This window comes from Trichomycterus rosablanca, chromosome 9 (assembly GCF_030014385.1).
Source record: "Trichomycterus rosablanca isolate fTriRos1 chromosome 9, fTriRos1.hap1, whole genome shotgun sequence".
NCBI lineage: Eukaryota > Metazoa > Chordata > Actinopteri > Siluriformes > Trichomycteridae > Trichomycterus > Trichomycterus rosablanca.
Window position 1 is genome coordinate 16381603 of NC_085996.1, and position 27660 is coordinate 16409262.

Here is a 27660-nt window from a genome sequence, read left to right on the forward strand (position 1 = left end):
GAGAAAAGCACCATAAAATCAGCGCAGAGTTGTGGAATTCGGCATCGGGAGAGAGAGACCAGGTGCTTCTCACTGAACAAACTAATTGCAGCTCCAAAAGCGCTCCAGATCTTTTAAATTGAGGACATTGCCTGTGCACAGCCCTATTCAGGTCACCCCATAGATTTTTAATTGGATATAGATCTGGGCTCTTGCTTGGCCATTCAGAAACTTTGGTCTTTAAATAAACCCATTCTTTTGTTATGTGGAGGTGTTTTAGGTTTTTGTCATGCTGAAAGGAGAAATTTTTCTTCATTTTCAGCTTTTTGCCTGAAGTTTGAAGGTTTTGTGCCAAAAATGAGTAATATTTGGAACTGTTCATTATTGCCTCTATCTTGCCTAATGTCCCAGTTCTAACTAAAGCAAAACAGTCTCAATGCATAATGCTGTCACCGCCATGTTTCAGTGTGGGTATAGTGTTTTCCGGAATTATGGCAGACTTGGTTTGTCAGGCTTAATGTAGGTTTTTGCAAAATATAGCCAGTCTTGGATGTTTCTCTTTAAAAGAAAGGGATTCTGTCTTGCTACCATACCCCACAGCCCAGGTATATGAAGAATATGGTAGATGGATGTCACATGTTGTACACAAGCAGTACCTCATGGATCAGTTTTCTTCTTGCCTTTTCATCAGTTTTGGAGGGCCATCCAGCTCTTGGTGTTGTCTTTGTTGTGCCATATTTTATTGACTTCTTTTATGACATCTTCATCGTGTTTCGTGATATATGTGATGCCTTGGTATTTTTTGTTCTTTCTTTCCTGTCTGAAACCTTTCAAAAATAAGCTTTGTAAGCTCCTTGTAGATCCTGGCTTTTGTAAAACTCAACAAAGTAGATGAAGAAAATCCTACTAGCAAAGCTGTATATTGAGGTTAATCAGTCACTTTAATTGCTTTTTAACTTGAGTTTGAATGTGACTAGTTAATTTCAAACACAGCTGCATCTCCAATTGTAAGGGGGTGTGCACAGTTATGCAACCACATTATTTCAGTGTTTAATTTTTCTTTTCCCCCTAAATGAGTTTCTTTTGTTTTTCAGTTTAATTGTACAAATTGAAACAGGTGAAAAGGAGCATTTGGTGATTATGCATATTTCGGAAGGGAACATATGATAGTCTGTGGCTCTCCTTGTTCTGGGTGGAAGTCTGCAGCAGAGAAATGGGGAATGGGATATGACTAGATCGGGAGGAAAAGTGGAAAAATGCATAAATAAAATAAAGAAAATACGTACAATCTGCGAGTGTATTTTGATTATAATTTTGTACTATGGACAATACAGTGTTTCTTTTAGTACAGTATGTTTTCTAAAGTTGTGCTTGTCTTGTGCTTGTTTAGTTGTTCCAGAGGACAAGCCATCTGACTGTTCAGCAACTGACAGCTGCACAGCAACAACAATATGCTCTTGCTGCTGCCCAACAACAGCATCTTGGTAAGATCAGTTTTTACTTTCTTACTTAAAAATATTTAATTAATCTTAACAAACACCTTTAATATGAATCAGAACATAGGGAAGCTGAAGCTTATGCCTAGTTCACACTACACGATTTTTGCTCTGATTTTCGCTCGCCGACTGGTCGCAGCTAGATGTGCCGGCTCGGAGGCAACTCGGTGTTCGGTCCAGTATCGAAACTTGGCTCTCGATCGCTGTGTGTGAACTGTTCAATGACTCTATTCGAGCAGACTTAAGAAAAATATCTAACATGTTAAATATCTAGATAAGTCGGCAAGTCAAAATCCTGTGAAAGTAGTGGTGTGAAAGACGTTGCGAGCAAGTTGCGAGTGGCAACGAGTGCTATGTTGAACTACAGCCAATGAGAACGCAAGATATGGTGTGAGGGGAAACCCGGGGGAGGAGTTTTAAAAATGTGGGACTGGGGCATAATATAGTTTCTATCAGAATACATCAATACACGCACAAGCTTTACAGTATTTGTAATCTTATCGTTCACACCAAACCATAATACCAACGCTACATTGCAAAAAAAAAATTATTTACCTCCAACTCACTACAGAACAGACAATCCCTGCTGGTCGCGTAGCCCAATCCACTCAGATTCATTTGTTTTTCCTATTGCTTTTACGCTGCACGTTAGCACACAAACAAGTTTTTGGTGGGATTTGAAGAGCACATCCACAAAAAGCACATTTTTATGTAATGATCTGCAAGTTACTTGGAGAAAAACCAGATTGGAAGAAAATGCTTTTGGGCCACAGGGGTTATTTCATTAGTTGGGGGCTAATTTTTATTTCCTGAGGGAACCGTAGCTTTTTGAGGAATTAGATGCTCATTCCTTTTTTAGGCATGACCAGGTCATGGTCATTGTTTGAGAAATAACTATTAAGGATGTTTGCAATGTGGCGAGCTGATCTGTTTGCCACACCTTCTATGGTTTTATAAAGTTAGTGTGATTAAAGCTAGTTTTAGGAGTTTTGCATCCTCTGACATCCTCTTATTAGTGTATTTTAGACAAGACAGAATTTTCTGTCATTGCAATCATGTTTTTATTTTTTTCACATTAGCACTATAACACAACTATGTGTGAGCATGTCATGTGTGAGAAGTTTGGTTTACAGTAGTGGAATAAAATGTACATGGCCATCGAACAGTTTGTGTGGGTTTGGATAAATGTCTGAAAATTTGTCCTAAGGAGGCAGCCAATTTTTTATTTTCCATTTTTTGGTGCTTCTTGTAGTATATGATTCCACTTGTAACTGTATGATCTCATCAGATCATTAAAAATGTTTTATCAGTGTTGATATAGGAATATTTTTTTCAAATACACTTCCCTTTTTTCCTAACTTTTTTTGTTTTATTAATTTTGTTTGATTTATTGTACCCGATGGTTAGAAGAAGATGCTTTCTAATAAAACTCTTTCCAAATAGTTGATATTGAAATACAGGTGGCATTTAAATGTAGATGCTTTTCCAACCATGTTCCTTCTTTGTGTTTTTTTGTGTGCAAGTATTCTGCATTGGGGTTAAGGGTTGGGTTTGGCAATAATGTGTGTTTGTGTATCAGGTGCAGCAATGCTTTCTGTATCTTAACTACTAATTTGGTATTTTTTTTAAAATCCCATCAATATTGCTGTGCCTAATACACTTATCAGCACATTACCATTTTATAATCCAGCTAATGTAATTGTATTGTTGAGAATCATTAGCCACCCAAACAAAATCTGGTCAGTGGTAGTCCTTTGGTGTCCCTTTCAATTAGTGCATAAAGTAGAATGGGGTGGCAAGGTGTAAGGAGCAACAGATTAAGTCAACAATTGTATACCCAAACAGTACATCTGTATGGTAGGTGTAACTCTCACAGTGGCCAGTGAAAGTACATTCCAAATCAAGTGCTTGGTAAGTGTATGTATGTATTTGTGTTTAAGCTTGTCTTTGAACTTAATGTTTGCTTTGGCTTTATTAGGTCTTGCCCCTGCGTTTGTTCCAAACCCTTACATAATCAACGCTGCCCCTCCTGGAACAGACCCCTATACTGCTGCAGGCCTAGCAGCAGCAGCAACACTTGCAGGTACATGTTCACATTTTGAAACCTTTTAAAATGCTTAAAGAATATCAAGTCTTAAACAGTAATTTACTTTCAGGCCCGGTGGTGCCCCCTCAGTACTATGGAGTTCCATGGGGTGTATACCCTGCTAACTTTTTTCAGCAGCAGACTGCAACTGTTGCAAACCAGCAGGCTTCAAATCAGGGCCCAGGTCCTGGACAGCCACAGGTAGGCAGTCTGAAGTGTTCTATGTGAATATTTATGATTACACCTCCCGCTGCTAGGCTAGCTGCTCGAGAGACTTGTGACCATTTCGATATTTTATGGGTTGTCAGCAATATTTAAGTTACTTCACCTATGGTTGCCCAGTTCATAACAAAAAAAACTTGATATTACCCAGGCAAAGATGCACTGGTCTTACAAAAGAAAAAACAGTAAAAGAAAATAAGGCCAGTGTAAAAACAACATTGAATGACTTTAAAAATCATATTATTTAATCTGTTTTTTGGAAATATTGATGACCTTAGAACTAACTTACAGTGGATTCAGAAATTATGTAGACCCCTAAAACCTTTTGTGTATGTTATTCTTTTGTGGAATTGATTTTGAATTGATATTATTGACATTTTACTCATCAAGCAACATCTATAACGACAAAGTGAAGTCTTTCAAACATTAATTAAAAAAGAAAAATAAATCCTAACAGTTCTAATCTCTTATTTTGCTTGTTCATGATTCGCAGTGTTTGTTTTTCACAAGACATGGTGCCTGCTGTTCTGTTCAAAGAGTCACATTATTGTCAGACCATATTATTTTTCTCTATGTTGCCAGTGTTTACATGCAGTTTAGTGAACTTTAAGCTCAACAGTGGTCTTGCTGTACAAACCTTCAAAAACTCCTTAAATTTGGTATTAAGGTTTAAGATATTATAGTATTTATTTTTATTATACAGGGCTGGCTGAAATCAAATCTGGCTGTTTTCAGTTATCTAAATTGGCTAAACCAGTAAATCTGGTAAGATGCTTAATTTAACCAATAGGAAAAACATTTCTTAAATGAATCATTTTTTTGGTATTAGAAATTCATTGTAACAGTCGTGACACAATTGTGAATTGTGTGAAGTAAAGTTAAAATTTTTACACCACTCTATGTATGTGTAAAAAAGTCAGTTGCTTCACAGTTCATATTCAACTCCTATTAGAAGATCTACTGTTATCTAGTGAAAACATAAAAAATCTTTTGTTTGTTAATTTATAAGTTAAATAAACAATCAAGAGAATAACAATCACATTGCATTTTACAAATTTTTCCCTACAAAACTTTTTGAAAAATGGGTTAAAGACCTAAATAAGTTTTGAATAGCACTGTTAATATTGCATTTTTTAATGATCATTTTGGAAATAGTACTTGTCTTCAAAAAGTTTCTGTACTTTTATATTTTGGTTAAAAACCGTGAGGGCAGGAGGACGAGTAAGTGGTTGTATCTGAGACTGAGAGAGCTTATAGTCCGGATTTAGCGCCATCTGATTTACACCTTTTTGAACCACTCAGAGAAGCTTTAAGGGGAAGAAGATTTTCATGTGATGATGATGTGAAAGCAGCGGTGCATCAGTGGCAATTTGCTAGTGACTATGTAGAAAAGTGATGTCATTTGTTTTTAAAATTCTTAATAAATAGAGTTTAAAAGTGTGGAAATGTTTTAAACCCTCGTATTAACCAGAAGCCAGTATAGTTAGCTCTTATCATAGAAATTGTTTTCTTTTTCTGATCTACCACATTTTTCAGATTAATCAAGGCTAGACAGTAGTAGAATTCACTGTATGGCTATTGTTATGACTCCCTTAACCCTAATTACATTACATTTACATTAATGACATAAAATGACATTAAATACATTGATTCTAAAAGTGTCTAAGAATCTTTTAGATCTCAAAGATTTAATGTTAACATTTATGTCACTATGCTGTTTCTCTTTACAGGTGATGCGTTCAGGGACTAGCCAGCGACCATTAACTCCAGGGCAGAGTCAGCAGTCACAGCAGGAATCTCTTGCTGCAGCAAATTCCGGACTGGCTTTTACAGGTATGCCAAATATTTTTTTCACTCTGTCATATAGTCTGATTTGCAATTTTGCTGATTATATGCCACGCTTCTCTTACAGCGGAGGGAAACAAATGTTTAACAGCTTAGGATGATGATAAGAGTATTAAAAAAAGAGATGCTTGGGTGGTTCAGCAGTACAACATGCTAACCCACCAGTGCTGAGATCTTTTTTTTTTTCCCTATAGTTTTTAATGCATTTTTTTTCCATTTTCTTCCAATTTAGCATAGTCAATTTGTCTTCCGCTGCTGGGGATTTCCAATTTTTTGCAGTTGAGGAGGGTACATTGCTGCTCACGCCTCCTCCGACCTGCACGCAGCCCTTAACAGAGCCGTTTTACACCCATGCATTCTGCACAGCTGCCTCTATCTGCCAATCAGGGTCATCCCTCCCTGCAGGCACTGCCAATTATGCCCGCTAGATGGTGTCCAGCCGACCGGCGGCAGCATCGAGTTTCAAACCGAGGAGTTCAGAATCTCAGCACTGGTGTGGTAGCGCAATATCCCGCGCTAGTGCTGAGATCTTGAGCTGTAAGGGGTGGGACAATAACTGAACAGGGTTTCCTCATAACTTCTGCAATTACTTCTTCTGCCGGCTGATCAATGCTACCTGCACAATGAGAGGGGGATAATGAAGATCTGTGCGTGACTCTTCGTATGCAATACAGATCTTTATATAAACTGGGTCTTGTGCTGGTATAAATGAAGCAGTTGGTACTGCATACGTGTTGGAGAGGTTGTGCAATGGTTGGTCAGAAGTGGAGGTCCGCAGCAGTAGACGCAAATTATGACTGGGTAATTGTCCATGACTAGATTAGGAGGAAAATTGGGGGGAACTTGGGAACTTTAAGCCAGTTTTCCAAGAGAAGTAGTTTTGCACAGTTTTGTAGAAAAAGCCAGTTTTCTACAAATAGCTGAAGATACCATTTCAAAGACATTCCAGGAACTTGGAAAAAATGGTTAAATGATGAATGCAGATAGGCAATAAAGATGTGAAAAAGGGCAGTAAGAAATTTTACCCCAACACCTTAAAACAAAAACATAAGCTCAGACACACCAACGGACAAAGTATGGAACCTCACTGGGAAAATGAAAAACACAACCACAGATCCTTCAATGAGTAACCAGTACTGAACAATAAATATCAGAATCAAAGAGTGTTGTGGGAATTCAAAATAACCCTTAAAGTTTGACACAGACAACCGGGCTAATGATAAAAGCAAATAATCAATTTATTACTCAGCTGAGGGCCAATCTCAATGCAAACGCACACATGCCTTTACAGGAGAGAAAGGGCGACTCCGTCTGCCCTATCACAGTATTTATACCCCCCTTTACTGCCCCTTCAGGCTAACTCTTCTCAGCAACCCAGCTCAAGGTCAACCTTCCACACTAAACTTGTTTATCATCCTACAAGAATAGTCAGTTTGTTAGAAACATGGCGTACTTCCACAAGAATGCACCTCTATCAAAACCCCGCATGCACCCCCGCACACACAATCCTGACACCCATGCATTCCCACGGAAGCAAGATGCCCATGCCAAGGTCAACATATCTCTAGACCTAAGAAACCTTCCAAAAGTCTCTTCTACCTCTGCTAATTGAACTAAGAAAGCAGAAACTTATGAGTTTAATGCAAATAACTAACAAAATATAAAATTTCCATTCACAATAGAAATAAAAATAAACTGGCTAAAGCTTTTTTTTTAAATATCACCTAAAAAAGAACTATTCCAAAGCGTCCGAGTACTAAGGGAAAGAAATATAAGAGACTTCAGGTTGGACAATAAAGAGCTACTACCCCCAACAGCACTAACTCTGCTTTTAAGGATATACAATCACATATGGAAAACAGGACACATCCTAACGGCATGGAAAGACGCCATAATAATACCTTTCCCCAAACCTGCAAAACGCAAGAGAAAATGAACAATCACCTTGTCTGGTAAATAAAAGCCTCAGAGAGACCCAAAGCGCCTTCCAAAAAAGGTGCATCGTAGATAACTTAATCAGACTTGATTACACAAATTTATTTTAAAAATCCACAATCCTTATTTTTCTTTTCAGGGTATCAAGTCCTTACACCAGCTGCTTATTATGACCAGACTGGAGCATTGGTGATGGGCCCTGGAACTCGTACAGGACTGAGCGGGCCAGTTCGTCTTGTCCAGACATCACTTCTAATCAACCCTGCTGCAGCACAGACTGGTAAACAGAGTTGAATTTGATAGTTACACAGTTGGCTAATCATTTACTTGTGTAATTCATCTAACTATTGTAATTACAAATTAATGTATTGCTTTAAACGTGAGTGACATTGTTTTTTTTTTTTTATCTACCAGCAGCCGCATCAGGTACGGGCTCTGGTAGCAATATATCTGGTCCTGCCAATGGTCTGTACAGAACTATAGGCTGCCAGCAACCCCAGGCCCAGCAGCAACAACCACCCTCCAGTGGCTTGCTCTCCAGTTCCTTTTACGGTTCAGGCTCGATGGCTTCCAGCTCCCAGAGCTCCTCTTTGTTCTCTCAATCAAGTGCTGTGCAACCACCTAACTCCTCACTGGGCTTTAGCAGCACGGGGGCCTCTCTTGGTATAGGGATTGGATCAGCTCTTGGAGGTTTTGGCTCTTCAGGTGAGTATTTATATTAGGAAATAATTAAGCTAAGGTAAATAAAAAGAGTAAAGAAGGTGGTAGAAGTTTTTGGTGTTTTTTCACCCTGGATCTTTACTGTAGTTCCCAGCAACAGCAATAACAGTGCTTCTCGTCGGGACTCGCTGTTGGCCAGCTCGGACCTATATAAGCGTGGTGGTAGCGGCAATTTGACCCCAATTGGTCAGCCTTTTTTCAACAGCATAGGCTATGCCTCTTCCCCCAGCCCAATTGGCCTAACACCTGGGCACTCACCTCTTACTCCCCCACCATCACTGACGTCCTCTCATGGTTCCTCATCCAGTCTCCATCTGGGTAAGATTTTTTCCGTGCAGTTTCCGAGTTTAAAAATTGAAAATTACAATAACAAACAAATTAAAGTTTTTTTGAATGCATTACAATATCTTTCATTACATTCATTTACAAATAAATGTAGTGATATGAAATTATAGGCAGCATCCTGAAATGTAGCCGTTATGGAATATATTCCACATTCCTTTAAAAATACACAAATACAGCCATTGAATACATATATATTTACACATGTGTAAGGAATAGAAAGCTTTATCATTTGTTTTTTTAATATTCAATTTATTTAACTCTTTTCTTTATATTTAAATTACCTGCAAGTTATGTCTGAACTATCCAAAAGCAGTCGCTATTGTTTTGGCCGTTTGTGTGAAGTTAGGTAATACTGGCATTGGAAATTATTATTGTCACTCTCCACAGGGGGTCTACCAAATGGTGGTGGCCGTTATATTTCAGCTGCCCCAGGTGCTGAGGCAAAGTACAGAAGCACAGGTGGAACATCAAGCCTGTTCAGCTCCACAAGTCAGCTTTTCCCTCCACCACCACGTACACGCTATAGCCGCTCGGATGTCATGCCTTCAGGTCGCAGCCGCCTACTGGAGGACTTCCGCAACAATCGTTTCCCAAACCTACAGCTTCGTGACCTGCCTGGACACATGGTGGAGTTCTCTCAGGACCAGCATGGCTCTAGGTATATAACAGAACACATACACTAGACTTGTGTTTTAGTTATTGGCTTGTTAACAAACTCTGGTTTTACACTTGAAATTTCCTCTTTACATCTCTGTGTGCTTGGTGCTTTGTTTTTATGAAAACTATGCAGGCTGTTTGTTGTCTTAATAATACAGTTGCAAAAAACAAGTACACTTTTTGAAGTTACTTGGATTCCTGCAACAGTTACTTATATAAGAAAGAGACCTTGAGAGGAACCAGACTCAAGAGAGACCTATTTCTTATGCATGTCCTGGAGGATTTTTGGATAATTTAAGAGATTACAACACCAAATTATAAAGATGTTGGGACAGCATGAAAAATGCGAATGGAAAACAGTGTTTCTTACATGTGCTATGCCTTTTATTTCATTTCATTATGGCCTCAATAATATTTAATAATAACAAATTCCAAAAAAAAGTTGGGACGGTAAAACGGTAACGGTTAGCTCTTCGTAATGCCGCCATTTATTCTTACAACACTTGAAAGTTGTTTTGGCAATGAGGATATACAGTAGATGTTTGTTATTTTGTTTTGCATTCATTTTGCAAGCATGTCTTAAGGTGTGCAACAGTACAGGGTTGTCATTGTTGGATTTCTATTTTAATAGTCTCCACTAGAGATGTGTGAGTACCAATACTGGTATCGGGTATTTGCCGATACCGCGCTCATTAACTTGTACTCGTACTCGCAAACAAGGCTCCGATACTAAACATCCGATACCGTGTGCCTAGTGCATGTTGCTGCGTTATGCCTAGTTCACACTACATGACTTTTGCCCTAATTTGCGCTCGGTGACTGGTCGGCGCTAGATTTGCCGGCTCGTGAGCAACTCGGCGTTCACTCGGCGATCAAAACTTGGCTCTCGATCGCTAAGTGTGAACTATCCAACAACTCGATCCGACCGCTCGGCGACCGGTTCGAGTTTTCTAGCACGTCAGATATCTGATCTGAGATGTGCGACTGGGAATGAGTGACATGTCGAACAGCCAATGAGAACGCAGGATACGGTGTGAGGGGAAACACAGGAGAGGAGTGTAAACAGGTGGGACAGGGGGATAATATAGTTTATATCAGAATACACCGGCACACACACGTTTTACAGTATTTCTGACCTGATCGTTCTCTACAAAACATAACAACAAAACACAAACATTGCAAAAATATTTATTAACCTCCAACTCACTACAGAACAATCCATGCTATTCATGTTGCCAAATCCACTCAGATTCATTTATTTTTCCTCCTTGATTTCATCACATCAGCGCACAAACACTTTGATCACTCGCTACTTGTTGACGTGCGTTTTTGGACGTGGTATCATTAAACTTCTCGTCACTTCTCACGTGTGTTTTTGTGATTTTGTGTTTTTACCTATTCTAAATAGGTATCGGTATCTGCAAGTACAAAAATACATGTACTTGTACTCGTACTCGGTTGGGAAAAAATGGTATTGATGCATCCCTAGTCTCCACACATTCAGGACTGCAGGCAGGCCACTTTAGTACCCGCACCTGCAGGCAGGCCACTTTAGTCCATCCCAGATGCCGCTGAGCCCAGATATATTTATGCCACTTTTGGACATAGTTAACATAAGGTTTCTTTCTTGCACAGAAACGTTTTATTGGCATTTGTAATTGTAGCTCCATATTTTAATACTTGACAAAGGTTTGCTAAAGTAATCCCTTGCCCACAGTTATATCAGCTATTAATGAAGGACATTTCTTGGATGCACTGCCGACTGATCATGGGTGGAGATCATGGGTGTTCTGCTTAGGCTTGCACTCTCTACCTTTGCCAAAGTAAATGTAATAAACACTCCATTATGTCCCAACCTTTTTCTGATTTAGGATTGTATAACAAAAAGCATAATGAAAGTAATTTTACTGCAGATTCTTTTCACATACAGTAGTCCAGCAGTCCTTAACACCTACAGGCTTTAGCCTCAGTTAAAAATGTAATAATAAATTGTGCAGTATATTTTGGGACTTATGCACCCCTAATTATTACAGCATAACAAAAAGGGAGAACCAGAGGTTACCATGAGAGCTGTTTTGGAACATGTGCTCACCTTCCCACTGTCAAGAATTTTATGTGAGAGGCAGATACAGCAACCGAAACTTCCTGATCACTGCAAAACTTTATGACTATGAACGCTCAAACTTTATTGTCTAAGGCAGGGGTGAAAAGTCCTGGTTCTAAACCCAAGCACAGCCAGATGACCCAACATAACAGATAAAATTGGATCAGCAGGTGGGACAGATCATGAGAGCACCATCAGACAGGACAGAGCCCAGGACTGGAGCCACACACCCTTGTTTTACAAAGACTATTAAATAACTTGAGTATTTTGTAATTTTGTGGAATTTAATTGGCAGCCAGTTCAGAGACGATAATAAGTGAACGGGATATCACTGTGTGCCTCAAAGGACAGGTCTGAATCAGTTGTAATGCCCAATCTTTTCACATCTGATACACATACTGTATTTTCTAGCTTGCCCAGAAAAAATCTATAATATCATATGCTGTGTAAGATCTAATAGAACATGAAAAGAGACATATCCATTTCAGCAAGACATATCAGAGGACATTAATTGTTGATCTAAATCCTGAGTGAAATATTTTATAATATAAATATACACTGTATATAGTGTGTTCAGAATTATTATTGAAATTGAATTTAGCAAAAATGTCTAAGATATACACATGATCCCTGATTTAACAAAAAAATTAGCAAAGAAAGGGCTTAAAATACATGAAGACTAACCTCTCAAAGGTAATATTTTTGTGTCATGCAGTATTAAATCGACCAGTTGAAGGGGGTAGTGGCTGGGTTGTAAATGGCTGCACATGGATGGTGGGATCACTCCAGTGCAATTCCAACATCAACAAGGCGGTGGTGGTTTCGTTCTGGGCTGGTATAAGTGGTAATGAATTAATTGGCCCTTTTCGTGTGATGTCTCCTCCTCATGCAAGACGATGACCTGTCTCATGCTTCCGATATTGCTTGTGAATTTAAAAAAAAAAAAAAAAAAAAAAAAAAAAAGGGTTTGCTGATTACCAGATTATGGAGTGGCCTGCAATTCTGAAGCACCATGTTTATTCAGATAAATGTCAGTATCAGTTTACAGAGGCTCTCTCTGAATGGCAATTAGTGATGCTGCTAACAGTATTAGCAAAGTTCTGTAGATGAGAAACTTCTGACTTATTTAAATGAAATGAATTTACATAGTCAAATAGGCTGATCTATTTAAATATTATAAATTGGATTTCTGTAGTTGACGTTGTTTGTTATGCATAATTGTGAACATTTTCTTTTGGACTTAAGTTCTGTAAATTAAAATAGGACAACACTTAATGGTGACTGAACATAACAAAGGGATTGCTGTGACCAACAAAATGAACTTTCTGTATTCCACAGTATAAAACTGGCACTTGCCTACCCGAAAGTATTTGGACACCTGACCATAAACTTGTTGTATATCCTATTTAAAATGGTATTAAAATAAAGTGACCTCTATGTGATCTTTTTAGCTCTAACAGCCACTTTTTTGAGAATGCTTCTTACAAGGCTTTGGAATATGTTTGTGGGATATTGTGCCTATTCAGTCAAAAGAGCCTTTGTATAACTGTGTGCTGAAATTGGTCAGAAAAGCCTCAACCAGTTCATTCCAATTGATTCCAGTTAATTCTGCAGCTGTTCAATAGGGCTTGGAACAGGGCTCTGTGCCGGCATTGGAGTTTCTCTGAAACTTTTCTTCATGTCTTTGTTTTCCAGTGCACAAAGCAATGTCTATAGTCATAAACTGTTGATGCAAAGTTTGAAGCGTATAATTTTTTTATGTACTTCATTTATTACACCTGTTAGCAATTGTTGTGGCTTAATTAATTCAAAATTCACAAGGGGTATTTTTGTTCATATAGTGTACATTCTGCTTCGACTAGAACACAACAAACCTTAATTATTTATTATGTCTCAATTAACCAAATCAATTATTGATGGTACAGTCCTGAAAAAGGTATTTGTTTAAGTTTGTTTGTGAATTTTAGGTGGGTTGATGTGTTCTTGAAGGAATTTTGAAAGGCCTATGTATTTTAAAAAATATGTGCTACTGTTCCAGAGATAAAAAAAAAAGGTGCTAGTATGTTGGAGTATGCTTGTTTAGTTATTTAAGGGCATGTACACTACCGGTAATCATTTGTCAACGGTTAACAAACCAACAAGCATAAGGGTGTTCCATCAAAATATTAAACACATCAAGTCTTTATTAGCTAATTTTACCAATTTCTTTGAACCGATAACTGACCCTTATTAGCTGAGGATTAACTGATTAGCAATACGCTTTCACTGTTTGATTAAAATATAAAACACATCATTAAATTCAATATGACCAAGTCTTTAATTAAGAACAGTTAGATGAACATTATAAGCAGAGCCAGGTCAGCCTGAAACTGAAACTGTCCTTTTTGTGTATTTATAATTTTATAATTTTACAGAATTCAGTATGTATTATATCAGCTTGTTCTTAGTTATATTTAAAGTATTGGTAGGTAAGTGGAATAGGACTGTAAAATTACTTACATGCTTTAATTTTATTGATTCTAATGGTTACGTTTCTAGTCAAAATGTCATAAATAATTGTATTCTTATCACATTTCTATTTTGTGTGTTTCTGATGTAAACATTGGTCTCTGGCTCTTTTTTTAGTATTTTAGGGTTAACTGTCAAGGCCCTGTACAGCTCTTTTTTCTTTCTATCTTTTAGTTGATACATTAAACTGCCCATTTTTTTGTTTGTCAGTACAAGTCAGGAGTTTCTTAATTTTTTTTTGTAACTGATAAAAGTTTTGGTTTATAAAATGCATAGGTTTATTCAGCAAAAGTTGGAAAGAGCCACACCAGCAGAAAGACAAATGGTGTTTGGAGAGATCCTGCAGGCTGCTTACCAACTCATGACTGATGTTTTCGGCAACTATGTCATACAGAAGTTCTTCGAGGTGAGATGCAAACACAGTGTTCACATGTTTTGTAACTGTTTCTGCTATTGCATTTCTTGTAAAATGACAATTTTCAATCAAGCTTTTCAAACAGGAACTAATCTGAAAATGTGTACCTATCCTCTTTTGGGTGACAGTGGGTAAAGGATTTTGCTGTTGATGGGGTTTTGATTTGAATATACAGACCCTATTTTTGGAGAGGTTGGGACATTTTGTAATATTCAATAAAAGCAAGAATTTGTAATTTGTTAATTGTTCTGAACCTTAATTGAATTGACAAAAGTACAAAGTAAAGATGTTAAATGTTTTTGCTAATGAACAATTTTGTAATATAAACAATAACTTACAGTGCTACCATTTTGCACCTAAACATATAGCCTAATAAATGTGTTTTTGTTTTGCATACATGTGCCTAACTAGCCTAAATAGCCTATGATATAATTTTGATAGTTTAATGGAATTTTTGCAAATGCATTTTATACAGTAACTCTTTTCATGGTGATAAAAGTTGATGCATTGGCAGGGCTGTTATGATCATTGTATTCACATTATCATTTTTGACTGCAGTCTTCCACAGTACCCCTGAGTGAGTGTGGCTGCATTTATCACAGTAGCATGATGGTTTCTCATGTGATGCCATTAAACGTCATGCATACTGAACAGTGGTTTTCAGCCTGGCCCTACACAGACTTCTCAGGATTACCTGAGTCTTTTCAAAAATTTCTGTATAGTATATGGTAAAACACCTAAATTATCTTGCGTTGAGAAATGTTCTTTTTAAAAAATAATTGACAGTTCTTTCACAAAGCTTAGGAAAAGTGGTGTAAGACAACTTTTTTGGATATTAGAAGAGGATCACCGTACTTGCATGACTTTAGTTCAAATGTAATATCTCCATTTTTTATATAAGGATTACACCCTGGAGGACAAAAAAATTATTTTGGTCATTTTTAGTGAAAAGAATAAAACCTCAAACTGCAACTTTATTTTTCCTCTGCAGATATAGGATAGAACTTCTATTTGCTTAAAGAAATCATAAAAATAGTTTATTCAAAAGTTTGGACACCTACTTCTTAAGAGCAGGTTTAATGGACTTGTTTGGGAGGTCAAGAATTGTCAGCAGATGGCAATTACAAAGGTTATGCAAATCCTTTGACTCTTCAGATCTTAACACTCAAAATATGAATATAATATAAAACTAATAAAAAGCTTATTTAAACAGTACATTTTCTGTAAGCCTGTACACACTAGCCTTTCCTTACTGCTTTTAGCTGACAGGAGTAAACCTAATGTGATCATTTGTTGTTAGTCTGTTTTGAGATGGGTCTTGATTTGTAACTTTATGATACTGTGCAATTCACTGCCACATAATTTTATGAAATCTGAATTAATGTTACATAAACCTAGTCCTACCTAGTATTGGTTGGTAAGTGATGTTTGTGATGGAAACACTTAATGAAATATTTGGATTGGATTATGAGTAGAAAAGAGTTTTATTCTTGTCTGAAGAGAAGAATTACATAGAAACTCGGAGAGTGCGATAAGAAGGGGGAAAAAATAATCACCCTTTATACCCAATCAGTGATCTTGTAGGACAGTGGAAGATTCCATTGTTAACAGAGATTTCTTGGCCAGAACATAGGAACTGGTGTAAACCAGCTAGAACTGGCTTGTGGAGGTCATACAATATAACGCACTTCTTGTCACGTACACCACTTTCCAGTAACATTTTATTGTAACAGTATTCTTGGAATATGATTACTGGTAATCATGCCCTAAGCATATCTACACGTTCTAAGTAGTATTTGATTATGTATTAATAATTCGAGTGTAAATTATCAGTTTCTCCCACAGAGTAAAATGAGCTGAAGAAGAAAGTAATAAAACACAGACTGTTAGCATAGGTGCTGTATGAACACTCCTTGTAATTATTGAAAGCATGTGTTTCAGCCACAATTATTAGTTAGTACACAATTAGTATCAGTTATGTACTGTACAGTATATATATTAATTAAAAGTATTAATATATATTATACCCCAATTAACAGGTTTGGAATGAACTGCAACATCAATTGAGGCTTTCTTGACCACATACAAATGTGTCCGTCCATACCAATGCTCTTTTGACTATAAAAGATCACATAGAGATGAGGGAGAGAAGTGAGGGAGCTACGATTTTACAGTCATAGCTGAGATGGAACACCTCCTACTCATTAAATTTAAGCCAAAACAACTAATGAATTTATATATGACAATTTTTACCCTGTTAATCAATTGTTGTTTATTATAATTATTATCTTTTATATGCAAGCAGTATACCTTAAAACTTTAAATTAGTTCCAAACCTGCCAGTGAACTAGTTTTGAGGAAGCATTAGGCACACTTATTAAATATTCGTCTGAGATATTTGCAGGTCAGTGTTTACAGCATTGGCAGCCAGGTGGGTAGAGCTGTTGCCTCCCTGCAAGAAGATCCTGGTTTGATTCCCAGGTGTAGTGGTCTGGGTTTCTTTCTGTGTGGACCCCCGTGTCTGTGGGTTTCCTCCCACAGTCCAAAAACATGCAGTCTGGACCTGCTAAAAATTGCCCTTATTTTGTGATGAATTTGGCAATCACTTTTTGGGTTTGGTGTGTTGTTTTCTGTAGTTTGGTAGTGCTGATCAGAAGCTAGCCCTGGCATCTCGTGTCCGTGGCCATGTGCTGCCCCTAGCGTTGCAGATGTATGGTTGCAGAGTCATTCAGAAAGCACTGGAATCCATCTCTTCTGACCACCAGGTAATTGTAAGTCACCTTTTTTCACTGCCTGCTTCCAGTTTATTTTGGAAATATATTACTGTCAGAGACTAATTAAATGATTTACTGTCTGTTTCCTGCTTTTTACAGAGTGATATTGTGCGGGAGCTGGATGGCCATGTTCTGAAGTGTGTGAAGGATCAAAATGGGAACCATGTGGTACAGAAGTGCATTGAATGTGTCCAGCCCCAGGGCCTGCAATTCATCATTGATGCTTTTCAAGGCCAGGTAATTGCATAGTACTTTCCTTAACATAAAACTTCTGTTGTTTTCAAAGTATATTTTACTCATTTAATAGGCCAAGATTTGATTAACATCGCTATGGTTCTGTCCTTAGGCATTTTCTTTTACCTGTAATAAGGCAATGCTGTAACATGGATTAGTGTGCTAAAATGTGACCTAAAACACAAGGTTGCTCACATACTTTATTCATAGCCGTCTCCTATAAATAAATATCATTTCTTATTATAAAACATAAAATAGACAACAACTTAATGCAAAAGAATTAGTAACGTTTGAATGAACTGGGTGTTGGGTGCAACATTCATTCATTCATTGTCTGTTTTACCACTGCTTCATCCTATTAAGAGTCACAGTGGGCAAACATAAATACACATATTCACACACACTCATACCTAGGGTGAATTTAGTATCTCCAATTAACCTGACTGCATGTCTTTGGACTGTGGGGGAAAAAACGGAGCTCCTGGAAGAAACCCACACAGACATGAGAACATGCAAACTCCACACAGAAAGGACCTGGGCCGCTCCACCTGGGAATCAAATCCAGAACCTTCTTGCTACCCATTGTGCAAAACACAGTGCTCATTATTTTTTATATTGTCGCTGTCCAATGAAAAACACGTATCTCCAAAAACCCAACTTTTCAGGAAAAGGAAAAAACTTTTCCCCTGACAGTAACGGTGCAAACAAACCACAGAATTTAGATACAATTCAGCACAGAAATAAAAATCTATCTTTATCAGGTTGTCAGTTCGTCGGTTTCATATGTAAAATCGGTTCGATCCCCAGGTGGGGTGGTCCGGGTCCTTTCTGAGTGGATTTTGCATGTTCTCCCCATGTCTGCGTAGGTTTACTCCGGGTGCTCCGGTTTCCACCCACAGTCCAAAGACATGCAAGTGAGGTGAATTGAAGATACAAAATTGTATACGACTGTGTTCGATATATAACTTTGAGAAGTGATGAACCTTGTGTAATGAGTAACTACCGTTCCTGTCATGAATGTAACCAAAGTGTAAAACATGCATGGCTACCTTTGGAGTATTTCCTGGCAGGATCTCTCAATTTGGCTACATAACCATAAGACAAAAGAGAAAAAAAGACATTCATATTGAACAATCCTTAACATTTTGTTTAAGTTATCTGGCTAACTTTCCAAAATATTTTGATCTAATATTATGCATCAATAAAGCATTAAAACATAGATATGATTTTTTTTATAGATCTATTAAGAAAATCTTTTAATACTGTTGTGCAGAAACAAGGCTGGGAAATACTGTTTTAAATTACCATTTAAAAACCTATAAATACCTGAAACAATCAAGTTAGCAGACACTATATTTACTTTGTAAATCCAAATACAAACATCACAAATATTAATTACAGCCACGCAATTGAATAACCTGAATAAACTGTATAGATCAAACATTACGCAGCAAACAAGTTTTGCCTCTTTCTCAAACAGTACCGGAGGGAAAGGAGGAGAAGATACGTGGTTTTGATGGACAGGTTTAGCAGCCAATGGAGATACTTGTTAAAAAGATTGTGATTTTTCATCTTTTCATTGGTCATTTTGATATGGACAAACGGACATTTATAACCACAATTAACACGTAAAAAACCACTAAAAGTGGAAACACAACACAAACATATCTAATGTAAACACTAATATATACAATTAACAATTCAATTACAGTTAACAATTCTAGTTTTAATTTTGTACAGCATTGTATAAAGTATTTTCCCCTTACATGATTTCTATTTTTGCATATTTGTCATGCTAAATTGTTTTGTAAGTCTAATAATGTGAGCAAACACATTAAATTTTTTCCAGTGGCCATTAACAAAATGTATACTTTTTTATTTAGACTAGACACATGTACAGTAGTGTTCAAAAAAATAGCAGTGATTTTAAAAAAGTTAATAAAGCACAAAATCATTATAATAACTTTTATTTCCATAAATGCAAATGCACTGAAAATACTACACTTTTAATTCTAAATCAAAACATTAACAACATTTAGCCAGTTTGTGTTAATCCTTTACAGAAAGTTAAGAAAAATGAATATTAGGCTGTTCAAAAAAATAGCAGTGCCAGCATTTTTCTTTAAAAACTCAAAAAATGTATCTATAAACTGAAAATGTTTGAGGTTTTACTTTACTTTAAATTACTGAACTAAATGGCCGCTCAGGTGGCGCAGCGGTAAACAGAAACGCGCTGCAACCAGGGCTGGATTCTGAGAGCGTGGTATCGAATCCAGCCTTGCTTTACCGGTTCGAAGCTGAGTGGCTATATGAGCAACGATTGGCCGTTTGCTCATGTGGGGGGTGGGACAAAGAACCGGATGTGTGTCTCTCTCTGTCAGAATGCGATTGCGTTCTCTGCCGGCTGATTGGAGGCGCTTACACAGAGATGGGAGAGGGTGCCCTTAGGGTGTGTCTCTCCGCATGCAACGCTAGGTGGCGCCAAACTCGTCAATGTGTGGGTGGCAAAGATGCATCTGGCTGCTGCTCGTGTTTCGGAGGGGATACGGGTTAGCTTCAATCACCTCCGTCAGGGCAGGGTTCGGCATAGACAGAGAGGAAGCACGATGCTAATTGAACAATTGGATGCGCTAAAAGGGGAGAAAAAGGGGTAAAAATTTAAAAAAATAAAAAATTACTGAACTAATATTTAGTGGCATAACAATTGTTTCCGAGATCTGTGTTGCATGCAGTCGACCAACTTCTGGCACCTCTGAACAGGTATTCCAGTCCAGGATGATTAGACTACATTCCACAGTTCTTCTGCAATTTTGGGTTTTGCCTAAAAAAAAACACGTTTCAGATATCAGCCCACAAGTTCTCTATGGGATTGAAGTCAGGGGATTGGGCTGGTCACTCTATTACCTCAATCTTGTTTGTCTGTAACCAAGATGTTTTGGGTCATTGTCATGTTAAAACACCCATTTTAAGGGCATTTCTTCTTCGACATAGGGCAACATGATCTCCTCAAGTATTCTGATATATTTAAACTGATCCATGATCCCTCGTATGTGATAAATAGACATAACACCATGGTATGAAAAACATCATCATATCATAGTTTTGTACCACCATGCTTTACTGTCTTCACAGTGTACTGTGGCTCGAATTCAGTGCTTGAGGGTCCTCTGACATACTGTCTATGGCCACTTGACCCAAAAAGAACAATTTTGCTTTCACCAGTCCACAAAATGTTGAGCCATTTCTCTTTGGACCAGTCAATGTGTTCTTTGGGAAATTGGAACCCATTCAGGACATGTCTTTTTCTTAACAACGGGACTTTGCAAGGAGTTCTTGCTGGTAAATTGGCTTCACTTAATCATCTTCTGTACTCACTGGTAACTTCAGATGTTCCTTGATCTTTCTGGAGGTGATCACTGGCTGAACCTTTGCTATTCTGGCTATTCTTTGATCCATTCAAACAGTAGTTCCACGCTTCCTTCTGCATCTTTCAGGTTTTGGTTGTCACTTTAAGGCATTTGAGATCATTTTAGCTGAGCAGCCTATCATTTGCTGCACTTCTCTGTATGTTTTTTCCCTCTAAAATCAACTTTTTAATCAAAGTACGCTGTTCATCAGAACAATGTCTGGAACAACCCATTTTACCCAGTATTTCAGAAGGAAATGCGCTATGACCAACCTGTGCAACATTTGCCCCCCTCCTACCTTAAATAAGGGCCAAAATTGACACCCGTTCTTCTGCAGAATGAATGACTTCACCAATTGAACTCCTCACTGCTATTATTTTGAACAACCCCCTTTCAATCAATGCTTCGATTACTCAGAATGAACGGCATGCATGTCCTAATTGTTGGGTTTGTTTTGTTTTCAATACTCTACTACACTTTCAAAGAAATTTTTTTGCTATGTAGAAATAGCATTTCTACTAAAAACTTTGATTTATCAAGTTAATGGTGTTGGACTGCTATTTTTTTGAACACCACTGTATGCTTTATTGAACGACACTCAAAACCTTTCTAGGTATGTGAAGTGACTTTAAGGTCTATACTAGTGTCTTATTGTGCCGCGATCAAAAGAAAATGAAACAGATCAGTCTTGATAAACTAATACAAACTCATGTCTTAGGCCTGGGGACTTCAGCAAACCAACATGAGTATTATCTTAAAATAAAAAAGAACAGCAATCATCTTCTCAGAAGTGGCTGGCATACCAAAATATATAACCTTCATAACATGAAGGATTTGGCTTTTATTTTATAGTATGAAGAGTGCAAATAAAAAAAGAAATAAAAAAGTGTTTTTATATTAACTTTAACTTTTATTTTATTGCAGACAGTATGAACCCAAAACATTTCATGTTTTGTCTGGCCCACTTTGTTATTTGTTTATATATGTCCATTCTTGCATTTCAGACCTGCAACACATTCTAAAAATAGTTGGAATAGGGGCTAGTATTTAGTATTTAATTTAGGGCTAGTAATGAGGTAAATGTGATTTCAAACAGGTGATTGTAATCATTAGGAACAAAATCAGTATCCATGAACGTCATCTTTGAGGAGCAAAGATGAGCAGAGGATCTCGAGTTTGTCAACAAATGCATGGGGAAATTTTTTAAATGTTTAAAAATAATGTTCTTTAGGGAAATGTTGGAAATGATTTGCATATTTCTTCTTCTGAAAGGCATATCATTTAACAATTTAAAAAATCTGGGGACGTTTCATGGCGTGAAAAGAACAATGGTACAATCCTAAGCTGAACACCTGTAATCTCTGATCTCTCAGACGCCACTGCAGCAAGAACTGTAATTCATCAATAGCTTGATATAACCACATTGGCACATGGATTACTTTGGCAAACTCTTGTCAAGCACTACAACAGAGTTACATTCAAAAATTCCACCTAAAACTTTACTGTGCAAAAATAAAGCCTTGTGTTAACCATGTCCAAAAGTGGTGTGAAGTTCTCTGTGCTGTGAGGCATCTTGGACCATCCCACAGTGAAAACATGTATTGTGGTCAGTTAAATCAATATTCAAGCTATTTTTTTTAATAAATAGATGCGGTTTGCTTTGGACCAAAGACAAAAAGATCATCCAAACTGTTAACAGCAACAAGTTTAAAAGCCAGGGTCTGTCATGGTATGGGGCTGTGCCAGTGCCCTTGGCAAAGGTAATTTACACTTCTGTGATGGCATCATCAATGCTGAAATGTACATTGAGATTTTAGAACAACATATGCTGCCTTTAAGATGTCATCTTTTCCAGGGATGTCTATGTATTGTTCAACAAGACAATGCAAACCACTTGCTGCACATATTACAAAGGCATGGTTGTGGAAGAAGAGGGTACAGGTACAGGACTGGCCTGTCTGCAGTCCTGACCTGTCCCCAATAGAGAATGTGTGAAAGGAATGTGTTAAAAGAAATGGCAAGTGGTAAATGCTTTACCGTCCCAACTTTTTTGGAATTTGTTGTAGACCTGAAATGCAGGAATGGATGTAAATTATAAAGTTTACCAGACAAAACATGAAATATCTTGGATTCATACTGTCTGCAATGAAATAAGTCAGTGTAAGAAACATTGTGGGTTTTGTTGTGTTTAAATTTTTCATACTGCCCCAGCTTTTACTTACTTGGGGTTGTACTTCTAACTTGCTCTAAAAGACTTAAGCCTAAGGTGTTTGTTCTATCCTTTACCTTTATCTGTAGGTGTTTGTTCTATCCACTCACCCATATGGCTGCCGAGTTATACAGCGTATTCTAGAACACTGCACTCAGGAACAGACACTACCAATCCTGGATGAGCTTCATCAGCATTCGGAGCAGTTAGGCCAGGTAAAATATACTCAAATGCACTATTTACACTTGATAATCTTGCTAGTTGCTAGTGTTTTTGAACTAGATTCTAGATTCTGTTTGAAAACGAACACATCACCGTATGATGTCATCTGCATGTTTTATTTTTTATTAAATACATAGTTTAAAAACTAGGCCTTCTAATTAGTCAAACTAATGGATTATGGATGCCAAACTATCACCTCAACACCATTAAACCAAGTTTATTTTGTCTAGAAATGTCACTTGAAGGTTGCGTCAAGAAGGGCATCTGGCGTAAAAACTATAAAACAAATTATACAGACAAGATTGGCTGTGGCAACCCTGAAATAGGGGAGCGGTCGGAGGGGGCAGGGGAATTCTCTTTACTAGAAGTGTATACTACACAGGACCATGATAAAGCAATCTGAATATCTCTGGAGTAATGTAACCTTTCACATGTTTTATTGTCTTACTAAACGTGAATTCATATATTGATGCATAGTGAGGTAAAAGGGTGCAAATTCAAAACAGAGGGTGGCCCAGATCAGATATTTTTTGTAAGCATTTAATGAGCATAACCTTTCTGTCAGCTCAAAACTGCATTGTTTGCCATTCTGCCTCACCAACAAGGTATTTTTGCCTACAGATTGCAGCTAGCTGAATTTTACACCATTCTGTATAAACATTAAATACTTTTGTGCATAGTTTATTATCATAAGCTCCTCCACCCCCTGCTCCTGATTCATTTTTATATTATGTAGTAATTAGTCACTTTGACAATGTGCAACATTTTATTAGGCAGTTACCTTGGTTGCCCGAACACTCACTTTGGTCTCCTTTATTTAAAAACAAAAAGTAAAACTAGTTTGCTATAATTTTGCAATTTAATAACATTTGTTGGTTTGTGGACACTTAATAGCTATTAATACTTGGTTCCTGTTATTACTATTTACAGGATCAGTATGGTAATTATGTCATCCAGCATGTTCTGGAACATGGGCGGCCTGAAGACAAAAGCAAAATTGTGGGAGAGGTCAGGGGAAAGGTTCTGGCTTTAAGTCAGCATAAATTTGCAAGGTTGGTTCATACTGTTTTATTTAATTAAGTTAACGACACAATTATTTGGGTCTTCATTAGTATTTTATGGTATTGCAACATTGAATTATTTCTAATTCACTTCCTCTCCTTTAGTAATGTTGTAGAGAAATGTGTGATCCACTCATCCCGTGCGGAGAGAGCTCTTTTGATTGATGAGGTCTGCTGTCAAAAGGATGGCCCTCATGGTGCCCTTTACACTATGATGAAGGACCAGTATGCTAATTATGTGGTACAAAGGATGATTGACATGGCTGAGCCTTCTCAACGCAAAATCATAATGCACAAGGTAAAAGAAAAGACAAACAGTTATTCAGTTATAATTTTTGGTGTGCTTTTAGGAAGTGGCAACATGTCTATTCTAATTTAAATAGAGGAACATGGTTGGTTTCTATTCAAAACAAATAAATAATACAAAGTGCAAAAGTTGGATGGAAATATATCATTTTAAATTTATGATTATTGACGTTTTCAAAGAAAAAAAAACTACTTTTAATGTGTTGAAAGCACTTGAAAGCTAATTTATCTTTTTTGTTTTTGATTTCAGATCCGGCCACACATTGCCACGCTGCGAAAATATACTTATGGTAAACACATTTTGGCCAAGCTGGAAAAGTATTATATGAAAAGCGGATCAGAGCTGGGCCCAATTGGATGCCCCACCAATGGCCTCATTTAGTGAAAAAAGAGCCCTTAAACCGAGAATTTTAAAGCTGTAAGGGCAAGTCTGCTCCACCAAAAGTCTTTTTGTCATTTTTTACAAAATATTTGACGACTAGTCTAGTTGGTTATGTTAATGTTGGCCATGGTGTAATTACTTCATATTTCTAAACCGACTATACACCAACTTTTAAAAAAGGGCATGGAGATATGTAGACTTTAGATAATGCATGATCATTTGTAGATTCTTTCTGGGTAAAGCAATGTTTTATATGTATATTTTTTTTGTTTTCACCATTTATTTATTTCTGTAAAAAATTATGCGGATGCTAAAAATGTACTGTTTTGAAAATTCAAAAGCAATTGACTTTATAAGGCCAAAAGTGTTTGTGTCAATTTTTTTTGACCTGATAGGTATAAAACAATACAGGATAGGCAAAATAATCATGTGGCTCTTACAATCTCTTATTTCAAAAATTGTAAAAAGAAGCAATATAACTTAGGGATTTTATTCAAACATCTGTGACTAGTATGGATACAATCTCTTAAAGATTATAAATTGTAGTTGTAACCCCCATCAGATTGTCTTTTTTTGTTGCACTGTCCTTTTTTAATTTTTTTAACAGCTACACCATGGCTCAATCATAGCTTTAATATGTACTGTAATGATCCATAATGACTAATTTCGGTCAAGTAGTACAGGACACAACAGCTTCTGTTTTAATTTGAAAACTGAAAGTGTTGTTGATATGCATCTTTGCATTATACTAAAACGTTTATAAGCGTCATGGGGTTAAAAAAAGTAATTAGGGATGTGTAGAATAGCATCACCATGTTAAGTTTTTTCTTATCACTGCCCTGAAAACAATGTATTTTAATTATTTTGCATGTGCTTATGTTTTTAAGAACCACTTATGAATGTAACCCCAGTTAATTTTTTGTTGTAAGAGTTCCGAGTAGTTGATGCTGTTAATATTCAACTATTTAGTATTGCAAGTATATTACATTTTGTTTTTTATATAAATAAATGTAGAATACATGTAGTATATGTGCAGTAGGTTTATTAGTTAAGTAGAAAGAAGTAGAAATGCATTTAGTTGTGATAAAATATTAATGAATGCCTTTATATTGTCTGTACAGTTGTACATTTGTAAACATTCATGCTGTAAATTGGTTGGTTGTATTTCATAGGGTTAAAAAGCAACTTTTGCAATTGTATGTGCGGGTATCCATCACTCTCTCCCTTTACTGTATAAAGTTTTTTAATGTTATTTTAAAGAGAGAATTTATGGATTTACATTTTTGACATGGCTTTGTTTCTAAAATGTTTTTGAAAAGGGTCAACCTTTTTTCATGAATGGAGCAGTGTGTTGGTATGGTCTTTTTGACGTGACATTATAATTTTAATGTGATACCACAGTTACAGGGCCTACTAGCCCTATTTACAACCATGGAAATGTCATAGGATGCAACAAAAGATTGTACAGAAGACTTGTCGTTTTGCAACTGTAATCTTGTAAGTGAAATGTAAGATACTGTCAATTATATAAATATGAACATGTGTTGTTAGTCATGTACATTTTGAGGTGGCCTTATGTACATTTCCAAACAATAGATGATTTTTTTTAAATAAAAATTGTGTCTATGATTAAACAGTTCTTCTAACCTTTGATTATGGGTTCTTTTTTGTTTTCATTACTAACACACTGTTTACTCTGGGGAAGATTCTTTGGAAGTTAAAGTCAAAATAATTCCACTAAAGTGTCTAAAAGCATCTTTCTATATGTTGTTACAGTATGCATTGCATTTATGTAATAACTAGTGTTTTTTTTATTTTGTCACTCCAAGTTGCAGAACTTGGTGCCATGACTGAAGGTGGTGTAAGAAGTAAAAAAAAATCTGCTCTAACAAAAGTGATGACATCAGTTAGATGCCACCATTTTTATAAAAAGGATGGTTTAGCAATGTGAGATTGCAATGCTTTTAAACTAAATCTGAATGGCTGTCTGGTCAGGATTGATGTAAATATGAATGGCCCACTGTACAAAGCTACCAGATAAAAACCTGCTCCATCAGACAAAAAGCATACATTTGGTGGGAATTTTAAACATACTGCTAAACCAATCTCTTGATGCATGCTCAATAATCCAGGTACACAAATCCACAAAGTTGAATCAGTTCATCTGGACACAAGTTCATCCAAGTGACTTCTTCAGTCTGAGCTGGTGTTGAATACTCCAACCTTATATGCGGACGATTTGCATAACGACTGATCACCGCCCATTGTATAATGAACAGATGGTGAGAGATGGTACAACGCCGTGATAGGAGCTATACCCCAATCATATATGAAAGGCACATAATGGTTATTGTGATTTGCATATGGACCTGATCACCGGTTCCATTGTTATACAATGTGGGTGATTGGTCGTTATGCAAATCGTCTGCATATAAGGTTGGGGCAATCAACACTAGCTCAGACTGAAGCAGTCACTTGGATGAGTGACGAAACGTATCTCTACAACAAACTTGTGTCCAGATGAACTGATTCAACTTTGTGGGACTGTTAAACCAAGTTATTTAAAAATAAACATCAATGAAGTTTACAATTCATGAGTACAGATCCAGCATTGTTAACAAGATATACCTCAAACTGCTTTGGATCACAACTTCTCAATCAACTTGCAAAACGGAAGGAGTTTTGTAATAAGAAAGAAGTCTCAGTCTCTCTTTAATCATGACATGTTCGGTGAATTGGAAATAAAAAATTGC

General features: G+C 36.9%; 1 protein-coding gene across 4 annotated transcripts in view; it reads left to right on the forward strand.

Moving 5' to 3' along the window:
* pum2 (pumilio RNA-binding family member 2) overlaps positions 1-26560 on the forward strand; it is a 47542-nt gene extending 20982 nt beyond the window's left edge. For 2 of the 4 annotated variants that reach the window (XM_063001966.1, XM_063001967.1), the window contains exons 8-22: positions 1370-1463; positions 3454-3558; positions 3632-3762; positions 5514-5616; positions 7703-7843; positions 7978-8268; positions 8371-8601; positions 9016-9286; positions 14174-14303; positions 16949-17083; positions 17186-17323; positions 23026-23151; positions 24089-24210; positions 24325-24517; positions 24776-26560. In XM_063001966.1, coding sequence (XP_062858036.1) covers positions 1370-1463; positions 3454-3558; positions 3632-3762; positions 5514-5616; positions 7703-7843; positions 7978-8268; positions 8371-8601; positions 9016-9286; positions 14174-14303; positions 16949-17083; positions 17186-17323; positions 23026-23151; positions 24089-24210; positions 24325-24517; positions 24776-24907 — 2343 coding nt within the window. In that variant the 3' untranslated portion in view covers positions 24908-26560. The remainder of the gene's footprint in view (positions 1-1369; positions 1464-3453; positions 3559-3631; positions 3763-5513; positions 5617-7702; positions 7844-7977; positions 8269-8370; positions 8602-9015; positions 9287-14173; positions 14304-16948; positions 17084-17185; positions 17324-23025; positions 23152-24088; positions 24211-24324; positions 24518-24775) is intronic. The other 2 variants (XM_063001969.1, XM_063001968.1) reach the window with 2 other exon arrangements.
* Positions 26561-27660: the final 1100 nt, after the last annotated feature.